Source organism: Rousettus aegyptiacus, unplaced genomic scaffold (genome assembly GCF_014176215.1).
Source record: "Rousettus aegyptiacus isolate mRouAeg1 unplaced genomic scaffold, mRouAeg1.p scaffold_m13_p_12, whole genome shotgun sequence".
Classification (NCBI taxonomy): domain Eukaryota; kingdom Metazoa; phylum Chordata; class Mammalia; order Chiroptera; family Pteropodidae; genus Rousettus; species Rousettus aegyptiacus.
The window spans coordinates 67424131-67449907 of NW_023416287.1; the positions used below are offsets into that span (position 1 = coordinate 67424131).

Below are 25777 nucleotides of genomic sequence, written 5' to 3' on the forward strand. Positions count from 1 at the left end.
TCAGCCTCAGCATCACAAAGCAGAGCAGGGAAGGGTAGGTTTGAAGATGAAAGTCAAGAACATAACAACCAGTACCTGTTGTTATTCTATTGTATAAATATACAATTCTGTTTTATAAATATACCACAGTTCAGTCATTCTCTAGTTGCTAAAACCTGATTCTCAGGCTTTTTCTCTTTGACACGATGCCACTAAAACTCTTGCCTGTGTACAAGAGCTTCTTATTTGTTCGTTGACTCACTGTAGCACTACTGAAAGGTCTATTCATGGGTTATCTGCAGCTTCTCCCGTTGCTAAATCCAGTGACTTCTTTCCACAGTCTCTTTAGCTTTTCGAATCATTAGCATTGTTAACCACACTCTTCTTGAAACTTTTTCTTTTTTTTCTATGGTATTATATGCCTCTGGATTCCCCTCTTATTCCTCTTTCAAATACAAATCTTTTTCTTGGATTTATACATGATTTTAAACAACTAATATTTTTTCTTTAAGGAAAAATTAAACAGAAAAATATAAAGAAAATAATAAAAATCTAGACATCCTTCATAATATCATATGGCTAAATTTTAAATCTTTGTTTTTCTCTGACTTGAGAACCAGACCCATATTTCCAACTTCCTGCCTAACTTATCCACATGAATATGCTCTTGACATCTTAAATTGACTGCATCTAAAACCAAACTTATTTTCTTACCATCTCCTCTTTCTTACTTCCTTTTCTCCCCTCTCCCATCCTTGGCTCTCAGTATTTTCAGGATTCATTTTAAGTGTCTTAGATGATTCTTGACGACCAGAAGTAATTGGTCTGACCTATCTTCTGTTTGGATAAATGCCAAGGATCATACTTCCTCCCTTTTACATGTTAACTCCAGTTTCACAAGATACAAGAGATTAAAGAAACTTTACATCCTATGCTTATTTTAAAAGATTTCTTAAAAAGTGTTAAAAATTGTTATTAGCAAAAATTAACCAAAAGATTTTTTTCTGTTTTAGAATTTCCATAAGGGAGGAATGAAGAGTGCATCACTGAAGGATTTATGTCTTGAAGACAAAAGACGCATTGCAAATTTAATTAAAGAACTGGCTAGGTGAGACAGAACCTTATATGAAAGAGAGACAATTCATGAACTTTAGAGCACAGGAATTTTATTTCTTTCTTGATTATGTGCCATTATATAGTGTCAAATTTTATATTTACATATAAATCTTAATTCAATGTAATACAATTATTACTTTTTTGTATTATTTTGAAAGGCTTATAGAAAAGTTGCAAAAATAGTACAATATTAGGGGAATGAGGAATGGTAAGTGACTGCTAATGAGTATAAGGTTTCTTTTTGGTTGAATGAAAATGCTTTAAAATTAGATTATGGTGATGTTTGCAGAGCTCTAAATATACGAAAAGGCATTGAATTATACACTCTAATGGTCGAGCTTTAATATATGTCAATTATACCTCAATAAAGCTCTTAAAAAATGGTAAGGAGAGTACTCATACCTTTCACTTAGCTTTCTTTAAATTTAACACCTTGAATAGTGCAATTATCAAAAATTAACATTGGTACAATAGTATTTATTAGCGACTGAGTATTCAGAGTTCATCAGTATTTTCACCAATTTTTTTCACTAATACATTTTTTCTGTGCTAGTTTCACATTTTGTATTCAATTTTCATATTTCTTTATTCTCTCCCATGTGTGGCCGTTCATTAATCTTTCCTGGCCTTTCATGACTTAGATACTTTCGAAGAATGGTGGTCAGATATTTTATAGTATTTCTTTCAATTTGGGTTTTTCTCATGATTATATTGCGTTAAGATATGTTATATCAGGGTGTACAATGTTGATATGTCACTTCTGGTGGTTTTAACTGTAAACTTGGTTGATATAGAGCGTATTAAGTTTATTCCCTGAACAGTTACATTTTTTCCATGCAATTTATGAATATCTCAAGGATGTCCGTGGGGACTATTGAAATAAAATATTTTTTTATGAAATTTTTACCCACTATAAGTATTGCATCCATCAAAAGAACTTGCTTGTAAACAACTTCACTGTGATGTTCTGTTGGTTATTTAATGTTTTCCCTATTTGTTTTGCATTTATTAATTGAAATTATTGTTTAAGGATGAGCTTTCCCTTCTGCCCTTTTTATTTTTGTATTTTTATGTATTCATTTCAGTATTTATTTTATTTCTTTAAGTAAAAACTCATGGACATTAATTTTATTCTAATCCAAGACTCACAGACAAAAAAATAAGAGTAGCAAGGTGATATATTTTTTTAAACTTTATTTTGAGATAACTGTAGATTTACCTGTAGTCGTAAGAAATAATAGAGTGAGAGGAAAGAGAGAGCTTGTTTACTCTGTTTTACCAATGGTAGTATTTTAATTAACTGTCATGCAGTTTCATAGCCAGGAAATCGACATTGATATCCACGTTACATAGATTTCACGTGTACTCATTTGTGTATATGTTTAGTGCTGTGCAGTTTTAACAAGTGTAGTTTTGTGTATCATCAACACAGTCAAGATACAAAATAGTCTGTTACAAGGATTGCATGTCCTGCCCTCTTATAGTCAAAGCTACCTTCTTATCCTCTCCCCTAATCCCTAGCAACCGTTAATCTGCTTTCCCTCTCTATTTTGTCATTTTGAATACTATGTAAAAGGAATCATACAGTATGCAACCTTTGAGATTGTTTTTTTTTTTTTTTTTTTTTTTTTCACTCACCATAATTCTTTTAGACCCTTTCAGGTCGTATGTATCAGTAGTTAGTTCCTTTTGTTGCTGAAGAGGATTCCATGGTAGGGGTGTACCACACTGTATTTAATCATTCACCTATTGAGGGACATTTGGATTGTTTCTAGTTTTTACTGTTATAAATGGAACCACTACAAGCATTCATATATAGGTTTTGGTGAACATAACATTTTCATTTCCTTGGGACAATGTGTAATAAATTCATGTTTAGTTTTGTAAGAAACTGATAAACTTATCGAAAGTGGTTTACCACTTAATATTCTCACTGGTAATGCAAGAGTTGTGTAGGTCCTCTGCATTCTTGCCAGTGTTTGTTATAATTATTTTTTATTTTAACCATACTGATATTCAGTGTTATCGTGTTTGTAATTTGCATTTCTCTAATGGCCAGTAATTTTAGATATTGTTTCATATGCCTATTTGCCATTTCTATCTTCATACAAATGTCTTTTCATCCTTTTTGTCCATTTTCCATTGAAATACTTGGTTTTATCATTGAGTTTTGAGAGTTCTTAATGTTTTATATACAAATACTTTATTGGATACGTAGTTGGCAAATACTTTTTTCTAGTCTGCAGCTTATCTTTTCATCTCCTTCACGGGAACTTTTATAGAGCAAAAGTTTTTAATTTTAACTAGGTCCAGCTTATCAATTTTTTCATTTTATGCATTTTACTGTCAAGTCTAAGAACTCTTTCATGGCCTTAGTACCTAAAGACTTTCTCTTGTTTTTTTTTCCCCCCCCAAAAAATTTTATAGTTTTACATTTAATCCACAAGCCATATTGAGTTAATTTTTATATAAGGTGTGAGGCCCTTTTTTGGGTGGGGAAAGGAGGGCTACTTATGTCTAGTTGGTCCAGCACCATTTGTTGAAATATCGTTTGCACCTTTGTCAAAAATCAGGCATATTTTCATGTGTCTCTTAGTTCTTGTTTCTAATCCATTGACATGTGTCTCTACTTCTGCTTATTGTCTTGATGACTGTAGCTATATAGTAAGGATTAATATTGGGTAAAGTGATTCCTTTTACATTAGTCTTTTAAAAAGTATTTTAACTCTTCTAATCTATGCCTTTTCATAATAATTTAGAATAAGATTGTCAATGTCTACAAAAAACCCTGCTGGTACCTTTATAGATATTACATTAAAAATATAGGTCAATTTTGGAAAGACTTGACATCTTTACTGTTGAATCTTCCATTCCATGAATATGGTATGTCTTTCCATATATTTAGGGTTTTGATTTCTCTATCAGTATTTTGTTATTTTCAGGATACAGATCTTATACATGTTTTCTCACATTTATTTCTAAGTATTTAATTTTCTTTGGAGCAATTATAAATTGTATTGTTTCAAATTTCGATTTCATGTTGGTTTGTTGTTGAAATGTGAGTGAATTTTGTGTGTTTACCTTGATTCCTGCAGCCTCGCTGAATTTGCTTATTAGTTTTAGGAGTTTTACTGTTGATTGCTTAGACAATGACAATCATGTCGTTTGCAAATATGGCAGTTTCATTACTTTCTTGTCAATGCATATGCTTTTTATTTTTATTTTTTCCTGTCCAATGATGCTGTCAAGGACTTTCAGTGCTATGTGTGTAGAGACAGTATCATTACTGTGTTCTTAATTTGATGTGGCAAGCTTTCAATTTATCAGTATGATTTTAGCTATAGGTTTTTTGTAGATTTGCTTTATAAAGTTGAGCAAGATCCCTTATGTTCCTAGTTTTATAAGAGTTTTCGTTGTAATTGTATGCTAGATTTTGTCAAACACTTTGTGCTTAAATTACTATGACTAATGAATTTTCTTCTTTAGCTGTTGATATGGTGGATTATATTAATTGATTTCTGGTTGAATTTGCCGTTCAGACCTGTAATAAATATTGATTCTTATAATGGTTTTATACATTCCTAGTTTTGATTTTTTGTTCTTTGGAATTTTTACATCAAAGTTCATGAGAAGTATTAGACTCTGTTTGTTTACTCTCTTAGTCTGATTTTAGTCTCATGGTAATACTAGCCTTATAAAATGATTTAGGAAATATTCTCTTCTTTTCTGTTTTCCAGAAGAGATTGTATAAAATTGGTTGCTACTTCTTTAAATATTTAATAGAATTTTCAAGTGTAATCATCTGGGCCTGGAGATTTTTTTTTAAAAAACTTTTAAATTACAAATTCAATGTCTTTAATGGTTACAAGATTATTCAAGTCATCTGTTTTGTTTCAGTTGAGTTTTGGGAGTTTATGGTTTTTGAGAATTGTCCTGTTTGTCAGAGTTGTCAAATTTATGAACATAAAGTTTTCCATGGTATTCTCATATTATCTTTTTAATAACAACAGGATCTATAGTGCGTCATTTGTGTCCTCACCATACTTGGGCTATGAATTTCCATGTGGGGTAACTCCCATGGCTACCCACGTCAAATACTCAAGGCTCTGATACCCATGCTAGGCTACTCCTCCACATGGATATTCTTCTCACTGTGACATCTCACATGTTGATGCCCTTCTCAACCTGCTTGGCTGCTGACATCCCACTGGGAAAACCTTCTGTTCACATGACCTCTTGGTCTGACTGATGCAGACTTTGCCCCCCATCATGGTTTTAAGACTTAATTGTTCAGGAAGAAAAAGAAAAGTGGAAAATGAAGAAGACAAAAGAGGAAATGAAAATTCAATTTTAATCTTAGAGAAGAAAAAAGTTTTCTTTTTTTTTTTTCTTTCTTTTTTTTTTTTTTTTTTGCAAAGCAACCCTTGTTTGACCTCACAGATTGCAAGGACCTGGTCAATTTACAATCCCTTATTTATTTATTTATTTATTTATTTATTTATTTATTTATTTTTTATTTATTTTTTTTATTGATGCCTACAGCACCTGGTCTTCCTAGGTGGTCTCTCATCCAAGTCCTAACCAGGCCTGACCCTGCTTGGCTTCTGAGATCAAACAGGATTGGGTTTGTTCAAGGTAGCATGGCCATAGACTAAAGTTTTCTCTTTGAGTAAAAGATATGGAGAGGTATTTCTTCGTTCATGAATAAATACATTATTTTATATTTGTATACTTTGCTTTCCTAATGATGTCATGTACAATAAGACAGAAACTCTGCTTCTTTTGTGTTCTGCCTACCTTGCCTGGTACATGACTTTTTAAACTAACAAACTTTTGAGTATGTAGAGAATCATTTAAAAGTATTAATAGAGGATTATTAAGAGGCTGAAATTTTAAAAATGGTTTTCATTCATGTCTTTTCAGTAAAAGTTAAGTATGAAAATTGAAGATTGTTTCAGTTTTGATAAAGATTAAACCAAATGGGGAAGATGTCAGAAGATTTAGAAAACCTTATGTATACCTATGATATATTCAAGTGTAGCATACTTAAAGAATTTTAGCTATTATGCAGATTCACCATCATTATTTTAGAGAAGTCACAGAGAGTGCTTGGTACCCAACACTGACCATTAACAAGCATATTTTTAGAATAATATTCAGTAGCTTGCAGCATAACATAAAAAAATAGTAGCTTTTCAATTATAGAGTGACATGCAATATAAAAGCAAATGAAAACTATACTTTTTTTTACTGGTGCCTTTGAAGTGGAAAGTGTTCTTAAAAAGCATAGCTTTTCTTTTTTTTCTTTTTTTTTCTTTTTTTAAATGAAAACATGGCCTTAACTTTAACAGCGTTAGTGGGAAAACTGTGCATGTCCAGATTCCAAGCCTGGCTTACCTCTTGGAGGAATCATTGGGAATCTGTCAGCTTCTTTTCAGTCAGTATCTTTATTGGTACCATGTGTGAAAGAATCAAAAAAGTTGCCTATAGGATTTATTGATGTTTCTATATGAGAATAAATGTTAATAGAAGATATAAATACGAATCAGAATTGGTACAGTAGGTTGTAAGATGGATTCATTTACAGTGTAAAAGATAGTAGTGACAAGTACAGGTTATTATATCTCTAAGGATAAAAATAAATTAGAAATTCATTTTAGAGAAAGACTTACTGGTTAGGTCCAGTACTTTAAAAATGTGTGGTTCGTAGTTAAATTTAATATGAACATAAGCAAGCAATATTGTGCTATTTGGCAGGAAAACAAATAGATTAAAGAACAACTAGGTGTGAGTTTTCAATAATCTGTAGATACCTCCTTAAGTAATCTGTATATGCTCAGGGAATCTTGACTTGTGTTAACTACACTAATAAAAAACTAGAATACAAATACAAATACAAATTAAAAGGCTGATGGAGAATAGATACCACAAAGATAAATTAGAGATTTAATGAATTATTTAGCTTATGAAAGAGAGTGTAAGAGATGACTTAATATATAGTTTTTAAGTAAACGAGGGCATTTTCCTGAGGTGTCCAGCATCAATTTACATTTGTGGGAGGATAAGTGGAAAATTGATGGATCTTTTTAGGAGGCATAAGAATAGAGAGATTTGTTCAAGATTATTGAATTTAGTGACCTTAGAAAGTCTTTTACAGTAATATTGTTCGCATAGTTGAAAAAAGTAGTGTCATTTATGGGGATTTGAAAAATGAATGGCTTTGCAAAATGTTGGAGTTTGCGCTAAAAGATGGTGACTTCTTTATATGTGCATTTGTTTTTTTTTTACTGAAATTTTTTGAGATGGGGAGAGGTACCATTGACTAATGCACAAACTGTACAATAGCTGTCGTTAAAGGAAAAAAAAGTTTTAAAATAATCTTGGCCATATTGCAGTTTTTGATGTATATGAACCATGTTCTAAGAAGCCTAGAAAAAAACCTCTACTATTTCATGTCCTAAGCCCACACTGTTAAATAATGTATGGTTCCCCAGTGAATACTTATGTACTAACTCATTTGAGGACAGGATTCTTTTTTAGGCTCAGGTACTTTGATATTTCCCAGAGGACAGTTTTCTGTTTGTACTTGACATTTCTCAAAAGAAAAATAGAAAGTGTAACACCATTAGTTTCCCATTGTAAAATGAATGGATCATTATTATTTTATATTTATTCTGGTCTTTTATTTTTAAAACTAATCATAACCTTTTTTTATCATAATTAAATGTACATTTCAGTATAATAAAAATGTTAAGACTTTTTAATTTTTCAGTGACTCAGTTTTTTGTCTTCTCATTTGAAGCCTTTGTGGATTTTTTTTTATATATAAAAAGTGTCTATAATGGATTATATAGTAAACTTCAAGAAAAAATAAGGAATTTTTAACTTGCTTAGGTGAAAGGCATTCTCTGAACTTCAGTGTATCTTGACACTGTAGAACAGTTAGTATGCCAAAATTTATTTTTCAGATTATCTATTCTAAGCTCTGCAATTCAAAGAATATTTTTTGAGTGACTAGCATGCACTCTTTCTCTTGGTCTGACCAGATATTACTTCCTAAAAGAGGTTAATTTTTCTATAGCAATTTTTTTTCCTTATGGACTCTGGAGACATGTACAGTACTATATAAATGTGGATAATCTCATCTGACCTTTTTGGATCGACTCCAACTTATCTCTCTTGAATCTACTCAGTTGTGCTTGGGCCACATTTTGGTTATACAAAGTTGAAAGGCTACAACCATAGGTACATGTGATATGCAAGTATGTACAATAGCTTTTCATTCTTTTCTTGGGCAGCTTTCACATTTTTATTTCTGGGCTTTCTATGTGATGATTATTCTCTTTCATAGTTTATGTTTTATATACCTGTTGAAATCAATAAGAGATAGGAAGAATCATTGAGCTAAGGGAAGAGTGAAGAGCAGAGGTTACCAAAAATTCTTATGAGACTACTTATTTACGTTGCTGTCTCAAAATTGGAACTATAGTTTGATTTATGACATTTGAGACTTGAGTATTCTCAGGTTAGTAACAGCAGTGTATAAATGTTCCAGTTTTCCACAGCTTTACCTTTATTCATTATAATCTTTTTAATTATACCATCCTACTGGGTATTAAGTGGTGCCTAATTGTGGTTTTGATATACATTTACTTACTGGCTAATGCTGTTGAGCATCTTTTTATGTACTTCTTGGCTATTTGTATATCTTCTTTGAAGAAACGTCTATTCAGTCCTTTCAAAAACTTTTTTTTTTGTCTTTTTATTGTTGAGTTCTGAGTTCTTTGTATATTCCATTTACATGTCCCTTATCAGGTAAATTATGTGCAAAATTTTATTTTATTCTGTGCATTGTTTTTCATTTTCTTGATGTCATTTGAAGCACAAAAGTTTTTTAATTTTGATAAAGTCCAGTTTATCTTTTTGTTTGTAACTTGTGGCTTTGGTGTTGTATCTTAGAAATCATCACCTAATCCAAGGTCATAAAGATTTATGCCTATGTTTTCTTCCAAGAGTTTATAGTTTTAGCTCTTAAATTTTGGTCTTTGATTCATTTAGAGTTAATTTTTATATATGGTGTGAGGTAAGGGCCTAACTTGGGGTGTGTGTGTGTGTGTGTGTGTGTGTGTGTGTGTGTGTGTGTGTGTCCCAGTACTATTTGTTGAAAAACTATTCTTTCCCTTTGACTTTCTTGGTATGCTGGTTGTAAAATTACTTTAAATGTGTTTGGTTTTGTTGCATTGCTCTGTATGTCTCTCCTTATGCCAGTACCACACCATCTTTATTCCTGTAGTTTTTTTTAGCAAGTTTTAATTTTGGAAAGTGTGAGTCCTCCATCTTTTTCTCCTCTTTCAAAAATATTTTAGATATTCTAGGTCCCTTTAATTTTCATACAAATTTTAGGATTGTATCAGCTTGCCAATTTCTGCAACTAAACCAGTTGAAATTTTGATAGAAATTGAATTGGATCTGAAGATCAATGTAGAGAATACTGCCATTTTAATATTAAGTCTTCCAATCACGAACATGAAATGTCTTTCCAACTATTTTGGTTTTTAATTTCTTTCAACAATGTTTTGTAGTTTTTAATATACAAATCTTGTTCCTTAGTTGATTTTATCACTTTGTATTTTATTTTTTTATGCACATGTAAATTTAATAGCATTTAAATACAAATGTTTCCTTAATTTTTTTGGAGTTGTTCACTGCTAATGTATAAGCATACAATCGACTTTTGTACATTGATCTTATATCCCGAAACCTCAATGAACTCCTTTATTAGTTCTAATAGTTTTTTAGTGGATTTCTAGATTTTCCTACATACAAAACCATCTTATGAAAGAAGCGGTGTTTCTTTAGAATTTAAATGCCTTCTATGTCTTTTTTCCTACCTAATTGCCCTGACTATAATCTCCAGTGGCGAGATTGAAGTGGCGAGAACAGGTATCCTTGTCTTTTTGGTGATCATTCAGACTTTTAGCATTAAATATGGTATTAGATATAGGTTGTTCATAGACAGCCTTTTTCAGGTTGGGGAACTTCCTTTTTCTTCCTGTTTATTGAGTATGTGTTTTTGTTTTTTAATTTTGAATTGTTACATTTTTTTCAAACACTTTTCTGCATCCAGCAATCATGTGGTTTTTCTCATTTATTGATATGGTATATTACATTAATTGATATTTGAGTCATAAACCAACTCTTCATTTCTGAAATAAATTCTGATCATGATGTATAATCCTTTTTTATGTTGCTGGATTGTTTGCTAGTATTTTATTGAGGATTTTTGCATCTGCATTCATCCAGTATTGCTCTATAATTCTTAGAGCCCTTTTGACATAGATTGCTATATCTGATTTCTTAAAGCACCTGTGTTCCTTTAGACAGTACATTTTAAATAATAGCCAAATGTTAAATTTGTAAAGAGGATGTTAGATGATTTCATTGAAATATTTTTTATGTTAAAAGCCATCTTTTTCACCATGCATTTCCTTTTGCTTGAAAACAATATGTCCCTTTCTGTTTGCTAGATGTCCTTTGAAACATGTCCCCTCTTTCTCCAGCTCTTACCCACTAAGTTGATATTCAGAATTTCAAAAATGCATCCATCATAACCAGCTCCCAAACGCAAGATATTAAATAGGGGAAGAAATTTATCTGGTCGACCATTGGACGAGCTATAATTCACTTTGGGATAGCTTTCCTACCTCACCTTGTCTTTCACATTAGTGTAAAAGTACCCCTTCCTGCAGTATCTAGAAGAACACCAGGGGTTTCAAAGCCATAAAGTAAATCTCTTTCTAAAACATAAGTTTTACTAAAAGTTTAAAATTGATAGGTGTGGGAAACTTTTTATATTAAAACTGAAAGGATTGTTTTACAGAGAAAAAGACAAAATATTCTGAGATGTTTAAGCTAAACCACAAGACTCAAAGAAATTCAGTACTTTAATCACAATTTTCTGCCCAACCACCCAACTCTTAGAGTATGAATTCTCTTTTCTTGTTAGATAACAGCACATTTTGTGGAAGTTTTTGAGAAATATTCTGAGTCATTAAGTAAATGTTAACAATGGTGATTTTTTACTTTATAAACAGTCTATTTTCCTCTTTGTAAATAATTAACAACCAACTCAGAATATTTTCTTGTTAGAGTTTTAACTTTTTATCCTATTAATCAAATATTTCCCTTTCCTGTATTTAGTTAATTAACTTGTTGCTATATTCTAAATAAGATTTAGAGGATTAGGTCTTTTTATGTTATTTCGTGGTCTAAGAATGCTTTGATGAAAAATGTAGATCATGATAACCAGACATTTTCTCTTGCATGTATCTCATGGGAAATATTATTGAACATAAATTAAACAAGAAGACAGATTTCAAAGTGGATGTAAATCTTGAGGTTGTTTTATTGGCAAGTCCTCTGCATTTAAAGGCTGTATTAATATACTTGCTCATATTAACTATGCTAATAGGCCACATCTTTAAATAGGCCTATAGAAGTGTTTCATTTTGTACTTACCGCAGCTTGTTAATTTGATATTCTTCCAGAACGTAGTAATTGCTAAAAGGTAGTCTAATCATAGCAGCATAACAGAACAAAAAGGGGGGGGGGGGATGCTATTTAGTGCAATAACAAATTTTTCAAATGTACTCTAGAAACTAAATTTTAAAAAGAGTTATTTTTCTGAATAGAGCACTTTAAGTTTTAGGGAAAATCTCATCTTAGACTCTAGTATTATGAAATGTATGTACAAGCATTTTACCCTCAATGACCCCTACAGTTTTCATGGATCTCCTTCAGGTTGATCAAAGGGAGTAAGTAAATGTTGGCATATACCTGTACATTCTGACCTGGCAGGCTCCACAGAGATAATCTCTGTGTTTAGTTTAGTGTTAAGGTAAATTTGGCAATCTACAAGGGAGACAGGATAACCTGTGACCAGAGTGTTAATCCTCTTCATATAGATATATTTGTTCTTTGTTTAATTGTTATGGATTCCTTGTAATTGTATCAATTTTAGAGAGTACCCTCTTAGAAAGGTCTGAGTCCCGTTCATGAGCCCAGTGGCATGCTAAACATAAATAATAGGATTGAGAAAGTGATTTAAATGTCAGGACGAGCAATAAGAAATAAACCTATTATTTGAACACTACTGTGTACCTTGCATTTTCAAATTATTTCAAAGACAAAATGCAATCAACTCTTGAACATTCAAAAATTCTAATTTTCATTCTGTTAAATTATTACTTTCAATATCTCCACCAGAAGGCTAGCAACAAAGGAAAGGCTATGAAGTTTATGTTACTCAGAAATTTCTCTAGTAGAGTCTGGGAGGAAGTAAATTTAGTAACCAAAAGAAAAGGTTTGCATTCCCTTTGGATTTCACTTATACTTATCCCTGTGTGACCTGGCAGGATAAATGTGTTGTACTGTGGAGAAACAAGTACCAATAGTAACACAGAAATGCAGGGCTAACATCTCTGTGCACAGAGTACCATAAAAATGAGGATTGTCATTTTAAGATAAATTTTAATGTTCTTGTTTGGTATGCGTGTGTGTTTTTTTTTTTTTTAAGATTATTTTTTTCCCTTCGCTCCTGTCAGAAACCACCTCTTTTTGGTAGGATTGAGTTGGAATACTTTTCAGAATTAGACATTAAAGAATCAGATTTGTTTGATCAGTGTTTTAAGCTTTAAAATCCTTTTGGACTAAGAGTAAGTGTTGTACAAGCTTTTTTTTTTTTTGTTAATGCTGCATTTTGAATCCAGTCTAGTTATTTATATGCTACTGAGGAATGCAGAGTTTCAGTACCAGGAAAAAGTAAAATTGCCTGTGGATGTTAGTGAAATGTTTAAATGATTTATATATTGTTTATTTCATTTACAGGATTTAAATAAAAGTATAAAATATTTAAATCAAAATAAATTGATTATGCCTGTTTTGATAATGAAGGAATGAAATCTAATGTTTTAAAAATGAACGATTTTCTGTCCTGGATTGTAATTGGAAACGTATGTCCCATGTAGGACTTCGCTCATTTAAGATACTAATGATGAGTAGAAACAGTCTTAATTTAACAATAACATGCATATTTTATTGCAAAGGTAAGAAAGATTGCTTTATGAAATATTATTTTTTAAAATAAAGAGTACGAAGAAATTAGCATACCTCTGGAAGAAATGTAGTTTTGGTAAACCGTGGCTCTACACATATATTTTATTTTATACTCATAGGCGTTTTCTTTTCATTTTTTAATTTCTTCAAGAATTAGTGAGGAAAAGGAAGTGACAGAAGAACGACTGAAAGCTGAGCAGGAATCATTTGAGAAGAAGATCAGGCAGTTGGAGGAACAGAACGAACTGATCGTCAAAGAAAGGGAAGATATCCTTTTTGAAAGTTCTCTTTTTTAATGTTCAGAAGTTTGATTCTTTCATGAAGAAAATGTAAACTTCAGAGAAATAATTGTTCTAATTTATAACAGGGAATAAATCTGCATGGGCTGCTATTTCTAGGCAATCAGAATGACACTTAACAGCATGTACTGTTGCTTCCTTTGTGTTTGATACAGCCATCCAGCTGTTCTGCTGCTGCTGTTATACTGCAGAGCACATATTTGTCAACTAAAAAAGACAATAAGAAATTTCAACATTAAAATGTAGTATTGGAGCTTTATTAAATTCTATTCCAGTACTGCAATTGAGCCTGAAACCTCTTCATATTTGACAGTCCTAAGGAATTCTACTTTGAAATCATAAAAATGTTTAAGAGTTCGGTGTGATTTGTAAATATTGTATTGATAAGTGTATCACACTGCAGCATAATGCCACTACACTATTCTTTGGGTTTAGAACTAGGGAGGGGTGTATATGTGTGTGTGAATATAGACATGCTCTGCCTAATGTTTTGGTCAACAATGGACCAAATATATGAACATAGTCTCATAAGATTATGATGGGGCTGAAAAATTCCTGTCATCTGGTGGCATCATAGCCACCTTAATTTCATAGCGCAAGACATAACTCATGTGTTTATGATGATGCTGGTGTAGACAAACCTCGTATACTGCCAGTTGTATAAAAGTATAGCACACACAATTATAGACAGTACATAACACTCAATAATAAATAATTGTGTTATTGGTTTATGTATTGACTATATTATACTTTTTATCATTGTGTTAGAGTATACTCTTAATACTTATATAAAAAAAGTTTGCTGTAAAACAGTGTGCCATGTTCGGCCAGCAGCAGCCTCATTTATCTCCTGTGCACTGCATCTCTTGATTGCATCATTTTCTCTTGTGCTTGATTTAATCTCGTTTTCTTTTGTACAGTAGCTTGCTGTACCAACTTGTACCCCAGGAGCAATAGACTTTACCATATAGCCTAGGTGTGTAGTAGGCCGCACCGTCTAGCTTTGTGTAAAAGCATACTTCATGATATTCACACAACAATGAAATCGCCTAAGGCCACATTGCTCTGAATGTATCCCCATCGTTAAGTGATCCATGACTCTATGCGTATATTGTACTATTTATAAGAAAGTAAAGTAAAAACTGGTGTTTTAATTTAAAAATTGTATTTTAAGGGTTATATAAGTTAAAATAAGCACTTGTAAAGTTTCTTTTGGCTGGATAGAGTTACTTAGGTGTTGTTTGCAGTGGCATTGATAAAAAGAGGAGTAACTGTCCTTAAAGTTAGGGTGATGGATCTGCCAGCTAAAGTAGTATGGGAATGCTTGAAGGGACCATTGTCCTTATTGTCAGTATCATCATTAACCCAATTGTTAGTAATAATTGCAAAGGTTCTTCAAGTGTCAAAAATGATCATATGTTTACAGTAACTATATCTTTGTGAATACCAAGTAAATAGAAGCATAAGGTAAGTTAATTTACTTGAAAAAAAAACCCACAAAAATATAACTATAAAAAAGTGAGTTCTGAACTTATATTTTGCAAACCATGGGAATACATGATTGGAAATTAATATAATCAGAATTCAGTTGACTTGGTTCTAAAGGGGTACTTTTTCAATTTTTTTTTTTTCTAAATTTCTTAAGCATTTGAATAATCTTGTTGGGGGTTCTCTTTTCTTTACCCTCATTGACTTTATTGCCCTGTGTTGTCATCTCTCAGGTTAGTCCCTCTTTTATAATTTCCTTTCTCCTAGTTTTCTCTTTAGGTTAAAGTAATGCTGTTAAGTAAGAATTCACAACAAACCGTGCTCAGCCAATTTTGGTCTTTTACCTCTCACAAGGAGTAATGTCACAGGACCCTAGGACTTTTAAGTAAAGGTAGATTAGGAATGATTTTATATGTAACAAAAATTTGCTTTACAGGGTCTGTTTTTTTGACTTGTAGCACATTCAGAGATAAGTAGTGTCTAGCATTGGTTCAGTGGCTTAAAGTTTTCAGTGCTGGGTCTCTCAGCTCTCTTAGCTTCTTCTAATGGTTGCAGAATTCCAAGTTACAAAATGGTTGCTGCAATTCCAGGTATCACATTTGCATTAAAACAGGGAGAAAGGGGAAGGAAGAAGTTCTGGTAGTTGTGACTCCCTCTCCTTTTTGTAAAAACATAAAATCTGTCTGAGAGTACTCTTACCCAACACCTACCCCCACTCCATAACATATCTCTGTTATGATATATTTATTGTCCTGAACTTTATTGCTTGGCCATGCTAAGCTATAAAAAAGAGAGGCTGAGAAAGTGAGTATTTAGCTTGTCCAATTTATGTAGTGGAAGGCAGCAAGGCAGGAGGGTGTTGGGGATGAAGTCAGCCTCCAACTCTGTCTAGTAGTAGAAGTAGGGGAAATAGAAATCACTTTTTTTAAAAAAATTTTACTATTAGTTTCAAGTATACAGTACATTGGTTAGTCATTTATATAGTTTATGAAATGATTCCCCTGATCGCTCTTTCTCTCCTCTGGCTCTCCACCTAGCCATTACATTAATGCTGACTGCATGCCCTATGCTGTTTTTTATACAGGGAAGAGGTGGTGATACCCCAACCTGCCTGGGACAAAATAAATAAATAAATATTATGTCCAGTGGAATTGGGATGAGTTGGGGAAATAAGATGAGAGAGGGAAGTAGCTTGTAATTTAGAAAGCCCGGCCACAGTTAGAATGGGGTCTTGTTTATCTTGTGATATGCTTAAGAAAAATGTGTGACTATCTGGAAAAGCAGAATCTGATTTTGGTGAACTAGTATATTTAGCACATTCTGGTTCAAGATTAATTTTATTTAGTACCAAAGCAGCCTAAACTCAGCATGGCTATAATGGTTTCTTCTGTCCAGCTAAATATCAAAATACTCCAGGTGATTGCATTGACACAGTATTTCATATTTTCTCCATGACTTAGCTCAGGAATCAACAAACTACTGCCATGGGCCAAATATCAGCTAAATCCAGCCACCCCCATTCCTTTGTGCTTTTGCACTGTAGCTATAAGTTGAGTAATTGCAACAAAGACCCTGTGGTCTACATAGCTTAAAATATTTACTCTCTAGCCCTCTACAGAAAAGTTTGCTGACCTCTGATCTAATAAGTGAAAAAGGAAAGGAAAAGATGTAAATAAAGTCAAGGCTTGGACATGTGTCATAGTTAGATCTATCTTATAAATCATGTTAAGGTATTTGAGCATTTTTTATTTTTGTGAATGAAGATTGGAGTAAATGTTGGACCATTATCAAAAATTGAAATGGTTTAGTTAATATAATTTTGGTTTAAGTTTTTTCGAATCACCAAAAGAAAAGTGGTATTTGTGGAACTTGTCAAAGAAGGGAGAAAGGAAGATATGATTAAAAAACAGTGACATCGATGGTTTTTATTCCAAGTAGATTGCTCAAGTACAAATATCCTTTATCAGCATAAACCTGTCAAAGGTTAATATAGATGACTTTACAGTACATAAAACTCTATAAAACTTAGAAACATAAAACAGGGTTATAATTTAAAACAATATAATTTTAACTAGATACATTTACCTATCATGCATGAATGATTCACACTCTTTCATGTACATGAAATCCAATAATTTCAGATCATTTTGATGTCTGTTTCTGTGAGAGGAACTATATGAATTTAGATTTTTATACTGAATGTACGGGTTTTTTTGAAAAGTTCTAAGGACTTGATTTATTCATCAACTGTACAAATGCAAACCAGTCCCTTAGTTTAAAAAAAAAGACATTTTACATGTTTGCATTCAGATTAAACTTTTGAAGGATTTGTTTTTATAGTAAATAGAGAATTTATTACTAAAACAAATTCTTGGAAATTTTCAGTCTTTTTGAACAAAGAAATCTTAATTCATGAAAACTTATCTACATAAATGAATATGCCATTTACATAGTCAAACAGTCTGATGAACATAGTAGATTTTTGCCCAGCTAAATGAATATGAAAGGAGAAAGAAATTTAAAATTTAAAGAGAGAAATATGTCCAATGTTCCAATAGAAATAATTCTGAAACATGTTAACTGGTGTCGTAAAAGACAGAGGATGTAGCCATTAGAAAAGTTCAGGTTATTAATATTCAAGCTAATTGTATTTCCAGAACCTATCTCTTAGGTCAGGATGGTATCAGAAGCTTACAGAGGGAAAGTAAAGTCTGATGTTTGCTAACTTTACCATATGGTAGAGTGGAAGAGAAGGAAGCATAATCGGCTTCAAAGTCAAAATCCTGTTCTAGTGCTGACTAGCTATATGACCTTGAGAAAGCTACTGAACTTCTCTTAGTCTCTGTTTTTGTCTATAATAAATGTATAGCTAATAATGCCTTTTCTGCAGGCCTGTTGAAATTTGATAGATTCTTTACGCTGTGTATGTAAAGAACCTAGCAGTGTCTTATACTTAGAAGGTACTGGAAAAAAAAAATACAGCAATTTTCATTATTACTGCTACTAATATGGATGAGGGATGAGATAACTAGCTCCTTTGTTTCTCATTTTTGTACCTTTCTTTACTGGGGTTTTGATGATTTTCATTACATTATACAAGAACTTATGCTGCTTAGAAGGCCCAGGAGGAGAGTGAAATCAGTTCTCTTCTCTACCTTCTAATTTCTCTGAAAAAGGAAACCTCTCTGTGGCACTGATACCTGTTGGCTCCTCACTGGTGGGAAGCCGGGTCTTACTTTTCTCTCCCATAAACCAGACCAACAGGAGCATTTGTGTTTTATCTTCTTGTCTGTTTCCATTCTCTCTCTGATTTGGAGTTAGTAGATTGAAGAAGTTTCAAGGTGCTTATAACTCAGATTTTTGAGCCCGTTGTGTGGATCATCATTTTAGAAATCTTACTCTAAGAAGAAAGAATTTTAAAGGAACTAATCTTAACCTTTTTGAGGAATGTTTTAGAATGAGCCAAAGGTCTCAGTATGTCTGTGCTGGAAATAGACCAGAAAACATTCACAAGAATCTTATCTAATTATGTAAAAAAAAAAAAAAAATGTTGGTTCGAGTAACAGGAATGAATTAGAGGTATTCAGAGCTTTTCATTTAACTACACATCTTGGCTCCAGGAGCCAGACTACCATGATCTCTTAGTTTTTTGCCAAGGATGGGAACCACATTGTAGATATGGGTGAAATGGTATTGGGTGGGTAGGAAGGGTGAAGAAGGATAGTAGAAAGAAGTTTATGAGAAAGAAAACAATTTGAAAAGAAAGACTGAATTTCTCTTTTCTACTATTTCTGGTCCTTCATAAGAGAAGGCAGGAGATTCTCTTCTTGGAAATAGTTTTGGGAGAATTAAAAATCTAAACTTCTAAAAATGAAGAAGACTGTAGAAAGAGAAGAGAGTGTTTTGGTGTCTGGCAGTGTGGTATACTAATGTAGCAAAGTTTGCCAAACACCTTATCAGCCGAGATAAATCTTGGCCTTTTTGTTTTGAATAAATACTGAGTTTTTGTTATTTATGTTTACAAATTGAATTCTGTGGTGACAGAGTATATTCCCTGTACTTGGTTAAAGTCAGTTTATTCCATTTAACAAGTGCTGGACAGTTTTATTTTACTAATCTAATAATTATCTCTTAACATCTTAACACTCTAGAAGTTGTACTGCTTGAAGTCATTTTATTTGCTCTGTGATGCTGTATAACTTTAGCTGGTTTTGGACCATTATTACTGTATATTGTCTTGGAATGTAATTTTAAATCATAATAACAGATTAAATAACTCTTTCCATGTCCATTATAGTGAAAAAAGCATGCCTAAGGAAAGAACTGTTTATTACTTGTATTAGTGTTGCCTAAAATGTTCTTTAAGATTATTTTGTGCTCTTAAAAATACTTAGATATTAATGCTAACCACAGGGAGGAATTGATGATAAATGTTTGCAGAAAGTAAAATGTAAATTTTTATCCATATACTTAATTTCATTTCAATAAGACTTTAGGGGTTAAATTACTCTATGATAGCGAGTTATATTTGCACTCTACTTTTCTGGAGTTCATCCAAGAATAAAAAGAAGCGCTCCCCAGCTGCTGTCGTCCCTGTAGATGCACTTTGTTGTTTGACAATTCCTGAGGCTATCGTATGGATAATAGTAAACTCATTATCTGGTGTCTAGTTTATAAATCCATTGCAGATTAGAAACAGAAAATTACAAGTAGGGAGTGGAGCTATATCACTAATATTGAAGCTGACAGGGGAATTGACAGGAAAATTATTAAAAACCACATAAGAACTAAAATTACATAGCAGTCTAGAACGCTCCCCATCTCAAAGCCATCCTATATTAAATGCAATGCAGTAGTTAACATTCATAATGATGATTCTGAGGCATCATAATAATGCTGAATTGTTTTTATCCCTTTTTAGTACTTCCAGGACTTCTGGTAGTAAGAGCTTACATTTGTATATTGGTTTTCTATTCACAGAGCACTTTCACTTATACTTTTTAATCTTCACAATAACCTGATTAAGTTAGGTGAGGCAGATACTCTTATTCTTTTATAGATAAAGATACAGGTATAAAGAGGTAACTGAACAGGCCATTGCAGAGTCAAGAGTGAACTTTTTGGACACCAAGTGTCTTTTCATTATACCAAATTATTTTTGCAGCATCGAGTAATACAAATAATCAACAAGCTTTAGTTTTCTATACTGATTTATAGTTAAAGCACATTTTATAAAACTTCCAAATATATTTTACAGTGTTGTTCATCCAAACTCAAAAGAGCATAATCTAAGTTATCCAGAAATCCAGATATGTAGGATGTTTCAGAGATTTTCTTATAGGTCAACTTTTCTATTCAGTCACCAGGTCTTTATCATTTTCCCTCTGCAACTTTACTCTGAGTCCATTGTTTTTGCTGTTCACATTGATACTTGATTGCATTCCTGCGTGGTAAGTATGCTTTTGTTCCTACCTCCATTTTTTCCTACTATCCTTTGATTGACTTCATTCCATCACTGCTGCCCTATTAATCTTTCTTAAGGACTATTCTTATTACATCACTTGGCTTTTTAATACTTTTCTATGGTTTCTTATGGCCTGAAGTATAAATTCATCTTGATTTTGATATTCAAGTCCTCCATTACTGGTATCACATATTTGACCTTCATTTTTATGACTCCCTTGTGTGGCCCCTACATGGTAGGTAGGAAAGAATGATTGGTTTTTTCCCTACTTTTTACAGTTTATTTTTATTTCTTTCTCATTCTTCTTTTTACTAGTTTTCTTCTCCAAGGCTTCTTTTCACTGATTAATTTTTTAAAACAGTGTCTGACTCAGAATTCTTCAAGTGTTTATACCTGTACCAATGCCCTAACTTGTGTATTATAGGGTTCTTTGGGTAACTGTGGTGTTAGCAACCATATGGATTTTGAATAAGGAAACTTACATCAGAGTCTTGGATTAGTTGCTTTGTACCTTTTGATTTTACATAAGTCATAGAATGCAAGAACATATCAATGGCATTTTAGAATAATAAGCCAATTTGCAGTGTCTTTAGACTTGAGTAAGGGTGAGAAGTGAAAGCTGTGAAGAAAAGGAGATACTGTCTAACCAAAGGGACATCTATATTTGAAGGAGTGTTTTTTGATTTGTTTCAAGGCCGGAAGAGAATTTTGATCATACTTATATGTTGAAATAAATGTGCCAGCAAGCAGTTAAGATTTGCTTTCTATTTTGTAGTACCTTTTCTGATTTTCAGTTTTTATGTGAAAATGAAACAAGTCTTAAAGAAATTCTAATAAATTTATTTAACTGCTAAACTTACATGCTCTGGAGTATTGAAATATGAGATAGTACTTTTCAACCTTTTTACCCTCTTTTCTGGGCTTAGCAAAGTTCATTTGTTTATGTATATATTTGTAATTTTAGGATTTGCTACAGACTGAATTACATCCCTCCAAAATTCATATGTTGAAATCCTAACCCCACAAAGTGACTGTATCTGGAGACAGGGGTTTTAGGAGGTAATTAAGGTTAAATGAGGTCATAAGTGTGGGGCCCTAATTCAATAATAAAAAGAGAGATCTCCCAAACCCTCCTTCCTCCTCCCTTTCTCCCATACCCCAAGTTATGATACAGCTAGAAATTAGCCATCTGAATACCTGGAAGAAAGCTCTCACAGTCAACCAAACCCTGTGTGATCTTGATGTTGGACTTTCCAGCCTCTAGAACTGTGAGTATATCTATAGATGGATTGTATTTCTAAACATTAGTATATTTTCAGATGTTATTCTCTGATAATTTTTCCTTATTTTTATTATCCTGGTTGGGTATGAATGTACTTTGAACAATACTTTTTAAAAATATGATTATTTTTTGATGAAATTTGCTTTTTTGGAATTTCTCTGCCTATTGTCTGAGATCCTTTTAATATCTGTTGTGTGTCCATTTTATAAAAATACAAATAGTTTTACTTTCCAGGTTTGATTTTGGTAGTGTTTGATTTCTTTGGCTTGCTGAATGTTCTAAATTTGGAGCCTCAGCACCTCCAGAGAGCAACTTTTCTGTTGCTTTATAGTGAGTGACACAGGGATTCACAAACATATGGATGAAGGTTTCTACAATGGCTCTAGTGACTAAGGGATTTATTTATTTTTGGTGCATACATGTAAATAAACTCGCTAAACTGAAATTCAGAAAAATTGATTTTCTACATCTCTGTTAAATTAAAAATTTTTTTTTCCAGGGACAGTTTTGTACTAGGTAAACAGTACTAAATCCATTTAGCATCACTTAAAATTACTTTGGAAAGTTTCAACAGTCCTTGCATGAAGAAATAGACTTTCAGCAGAGCAATCTCATAATTATTGTTCAGGAGAGTTCATTATTTTGTTTAGCTTTTTACATAACTGATCTTCTTTAAAGGGCTATTCTGATGTAATCTCGTCATTTAAACCATTTGCATACCACAGCTTGTAATTGCTTTAGATTTAAAGAATATAATGAATGACTATTATTTATCAGTAACAAATTTGTCTTAGTGTTCTTAACCTTAATATGGCCTTCACTTAAAAATAGTTAAATGATTCAGACAGTAATATTCTCTCTTCAGTTAGATACTTATACAATAACATTTCTTCCTCTATTTTTTATATAGTTTTGCCCAAGAATTTGCATTTCTAAACTCTGTAATTTTTCAGAATTTGTAAATCTAATTGTTATATAGTCATATAATGATCAGAAATTTACTGGATATCTGAAATGGAGCTCCTTATAGATAAGATGGTAAGGATTGTCACTTTCTCCCAATTTTATTATCTTTGTTGCTACAGAAATACCAGGCTATTGATCATCTTGTTTTCCTGAATCCTCAGGGTTGTGAAAAGCAGAGCCAAATGGAGAAAGATTCCTTCCTATCAAAACATTCTGAAGCAGTCCTTGAACTTCTAAATAACTGTAGTCTAGAAAATCCAAATATCTAAAGACAATATTTTGTTCCACTTGGTCAGGTTTTTTTTTCAAATAATTGTTATGATATGTGTGCTTTATTTTTTGGTCATACCTATGCGACCTTTTTCCACACAGAAGCTAATAAATATAGGAAAAATGGCAGGAGGTAAAGGAGAAAATTAAGAAAAAGTTGAAACCAACAAAAAAGAAGGTTAAAAATAGTAATTTCCCTCGTGAGAAATTTGCACTAGAAAAAATCTGACAATAGAAAACAGAGCCTATGATATGGTGACAAAAGAGAATTGATATTTGTTGAGTGCAGGAAAAAGTTGCCAAATTTCCACCTATCTCATGTTAATAACCCCAAGGCATCAGTGTGCCAGGCTAAAAGCAGAAGGACTAGTTAAGCAGTCTAAAGGCAAAAGGAGAAGAGGTTTTAGTATGACGTTAAGTGTAATGATTTAGAGATATCACAGCATATACAAATGTATTCTTCACATAGTGATTTGAGATGGCAGAGAAGTGCTTTATGCTATAGCAACTGTTTTATCCTTATGTCAAAAGACTAATTATGTAAAAAGTCCTTTTTTGTAAACTCTTAGTTTATTAGAAATTGTATGTCTTAAATATAACTTATCTCAATGTGCGATATAACAAACAGCAGTATTTTGTAAAGAGTACTGGAATAATAAAACTTAAAATCTTGACATGGATTTTCATTTTAACTGGCTGTATGACCGTGAATAAACTAACATCTGTTAAGTCTTAGTCTTGTCATATATAACATATTAATATCTGAACTTTTTACTACGTAGGGTAATTAAATAGCTTTAATATGCAAATTTTTCAAAAATATGAAGTTCTATAAAAATTTAAGGTCTATAAAATATTTTCTTACCTGAAAAAGTTTATAACATATAAAATAGGTATTAAGATATATTTGACAAATCTCAAATATTATCTTTTATTTCCGATGTTGCCTTTGTTAGAAGCTTTTTTTTCCCTTGAGAGTCCTTAGTTTTCTGTTGCCCAAAGAGTGACTAGGTTTCTAGTTTTTGGAGCATTTTGATTTTGAAGCAAAATGTCTTCTGATCTTCTGATTATATGAGAGAGCATTGTTTGAAAATTTTAAAGCAGTTTTAACAAAACTTGTTGCTAAGAGAAGTCAGATAGGAATTGCTAAGGAATCTCACATTACATGCTGCTCTGACATGGAACAGGAGAGATCTCAAGGAAAACAATTCAGAAACGACTGAAATGGCTAGGATTAGATGGGATCTATTGAAGGATGTTTTATGAATCTCTTGACAGGATTAAGCTTCTTTGTCTATAACAAGAAATGTCTAAGAGTAATAAAAACAAGATATATGTTTATTTCTTTTTAATGTAAAAGACATTTGAGTTTTGGCATGGGGCAGGTAAGATGACTCCTTAGATTTAGGGAGCCACACTTTTTTTTATTTTGCCATTTCAAGCTTCAGTTATGTGCACAGTCTAGTAAGCAGGAAGGCATCTGTTGATTTTGAAAAATTTGTTCTCAATTTATTTTTAATTTTACTTTCAGTTGGATTTAAAACTACAATTGATTTTTTATATTGATTTTCTTTGACTTTGCTAAATTCTCACTTCTTAATTTTAATAGTTTTATAGATTCCTTAGTATTTCATATGCAAACAATTATCTTCAAATAAAAAACAATTTTAGTTCTTTTTTTCTGATCTTTGTGCCTTTTATTTCTTTTTCTTGCCTTATTCAATACCTCCAATTAGGTATCGAATAAAAGATGAAAGAAAACATATTTTCTATTTCCTTCATGGGACATCATTTCTATCCTTTGTGCTATTGTACACTGAGAATCCTGTATAGTACCTAGTATTCAGTATGTGCTCAAAAAAATGCCTCTTATAAGAATGAATTATTAAGCTTAAGTTGCTTGACAGAGAACATCTGACGAGAGAAACCTTGCATTTTACTGTTGGAGCTGCACAATTATAGCACTCTGCCGCCACCTGGTGGTAGTATATGTAAATTGCAGGAAAAGCTTAGCTGGGTAAACATGTGAGAGTTAAAACTACAAGTGATTGGACTGATGTGACAGTTAACACTTTCAAAATAAACATGTGCTCATTATATATAACAAGACTGTCTGAATTTTGGCAAATATTTTTCACATTTTGTAGGTGCTGAAGTGCTTTCTGTTTTTCAGTATGCTAGAAAGGGATGAAGGATCACTTTAATTATATATGTTAAGGAAACAGTAAATTGTGAAAGTTGACACAAATAGAGTGAGAGCAAAGGCACTTTTATATTTGCATTCCGGTCCGTCAGCGTTCTTTGCTGGTAGGTACTAGCTAAAGTCGAATTTTAACAAGGATTTTCCAGCTACTAATGTCTTATACTAAATATTTAGTATATTGCAAGAAAGTCCATCTTGTGACCAAGAAGGAAATTTTAGGTTTGTTCTTAAAAATCCTATCCCTAAGTTCCACAGAATTCACTGAGACTTAACTGTAGAACTGGGTGGGATTTTTCAGTTATGTCAAGCAGCATTTTGGAATGCAGCCACCTATCCTCTATATTGGTGTGATTACCACTGTGTATTTTCACTTGTTAGCTTCCCTTTAAAAATGGACCTTGTGCCACATATGTTAATAAAAGTTTTAAAAAATGAAATTCAAATATTAAAAATTTCTTATTGATGTTAAATGGCCAATCTTGTAAAATGTTGATATTTTTACATAAAGGTTAGCCCTTCTTATGGTCAAAATACCCTAGGGTGATAGTATTGGCAGTACTGTTTTAGTAATAAAGATTATAGTGTGGATAAGTTCC

At 32.2% G+C, this 25777-nt stretch overlaps 1 protein-coding gene and 1 pseudogene across 6 annotated transcripts in view; one reads left to right on the top strand and one right to left on the bottom strand.

The window, feature by feature from the left end:
* Window positions 1–25777, top strand: part of KIAA1328 (KIAA1328 ortholog) — a 218664-nt gene that overhangs the window by 13251 nt on the left and 179636 nt on the right. For 4 of the 6 annotated variants that reach the window (XM_016158014.2, XM_016158016.2, XM_036229068.1 and 1 more), the window contains 2 exons: window positions 993–1087; window positions 13361–13476. In XM_016158014.2, coding sequence (XP_016013500.2) covers window positions 993–1087; window positions 13361–13476 — 211 coding nt within the window. The remainder of the gene's footprint in view (window positions 1–992; window positions 1088–13360; window positions 13477–25777) is intronic. The other 2 variants (XM_016158015.2, XM_036229069.1) reach the window with 2 other exon arrangements.
* Window positions 5629–5747, bottom strand: LOC118610622 (annotated as a pseudogene).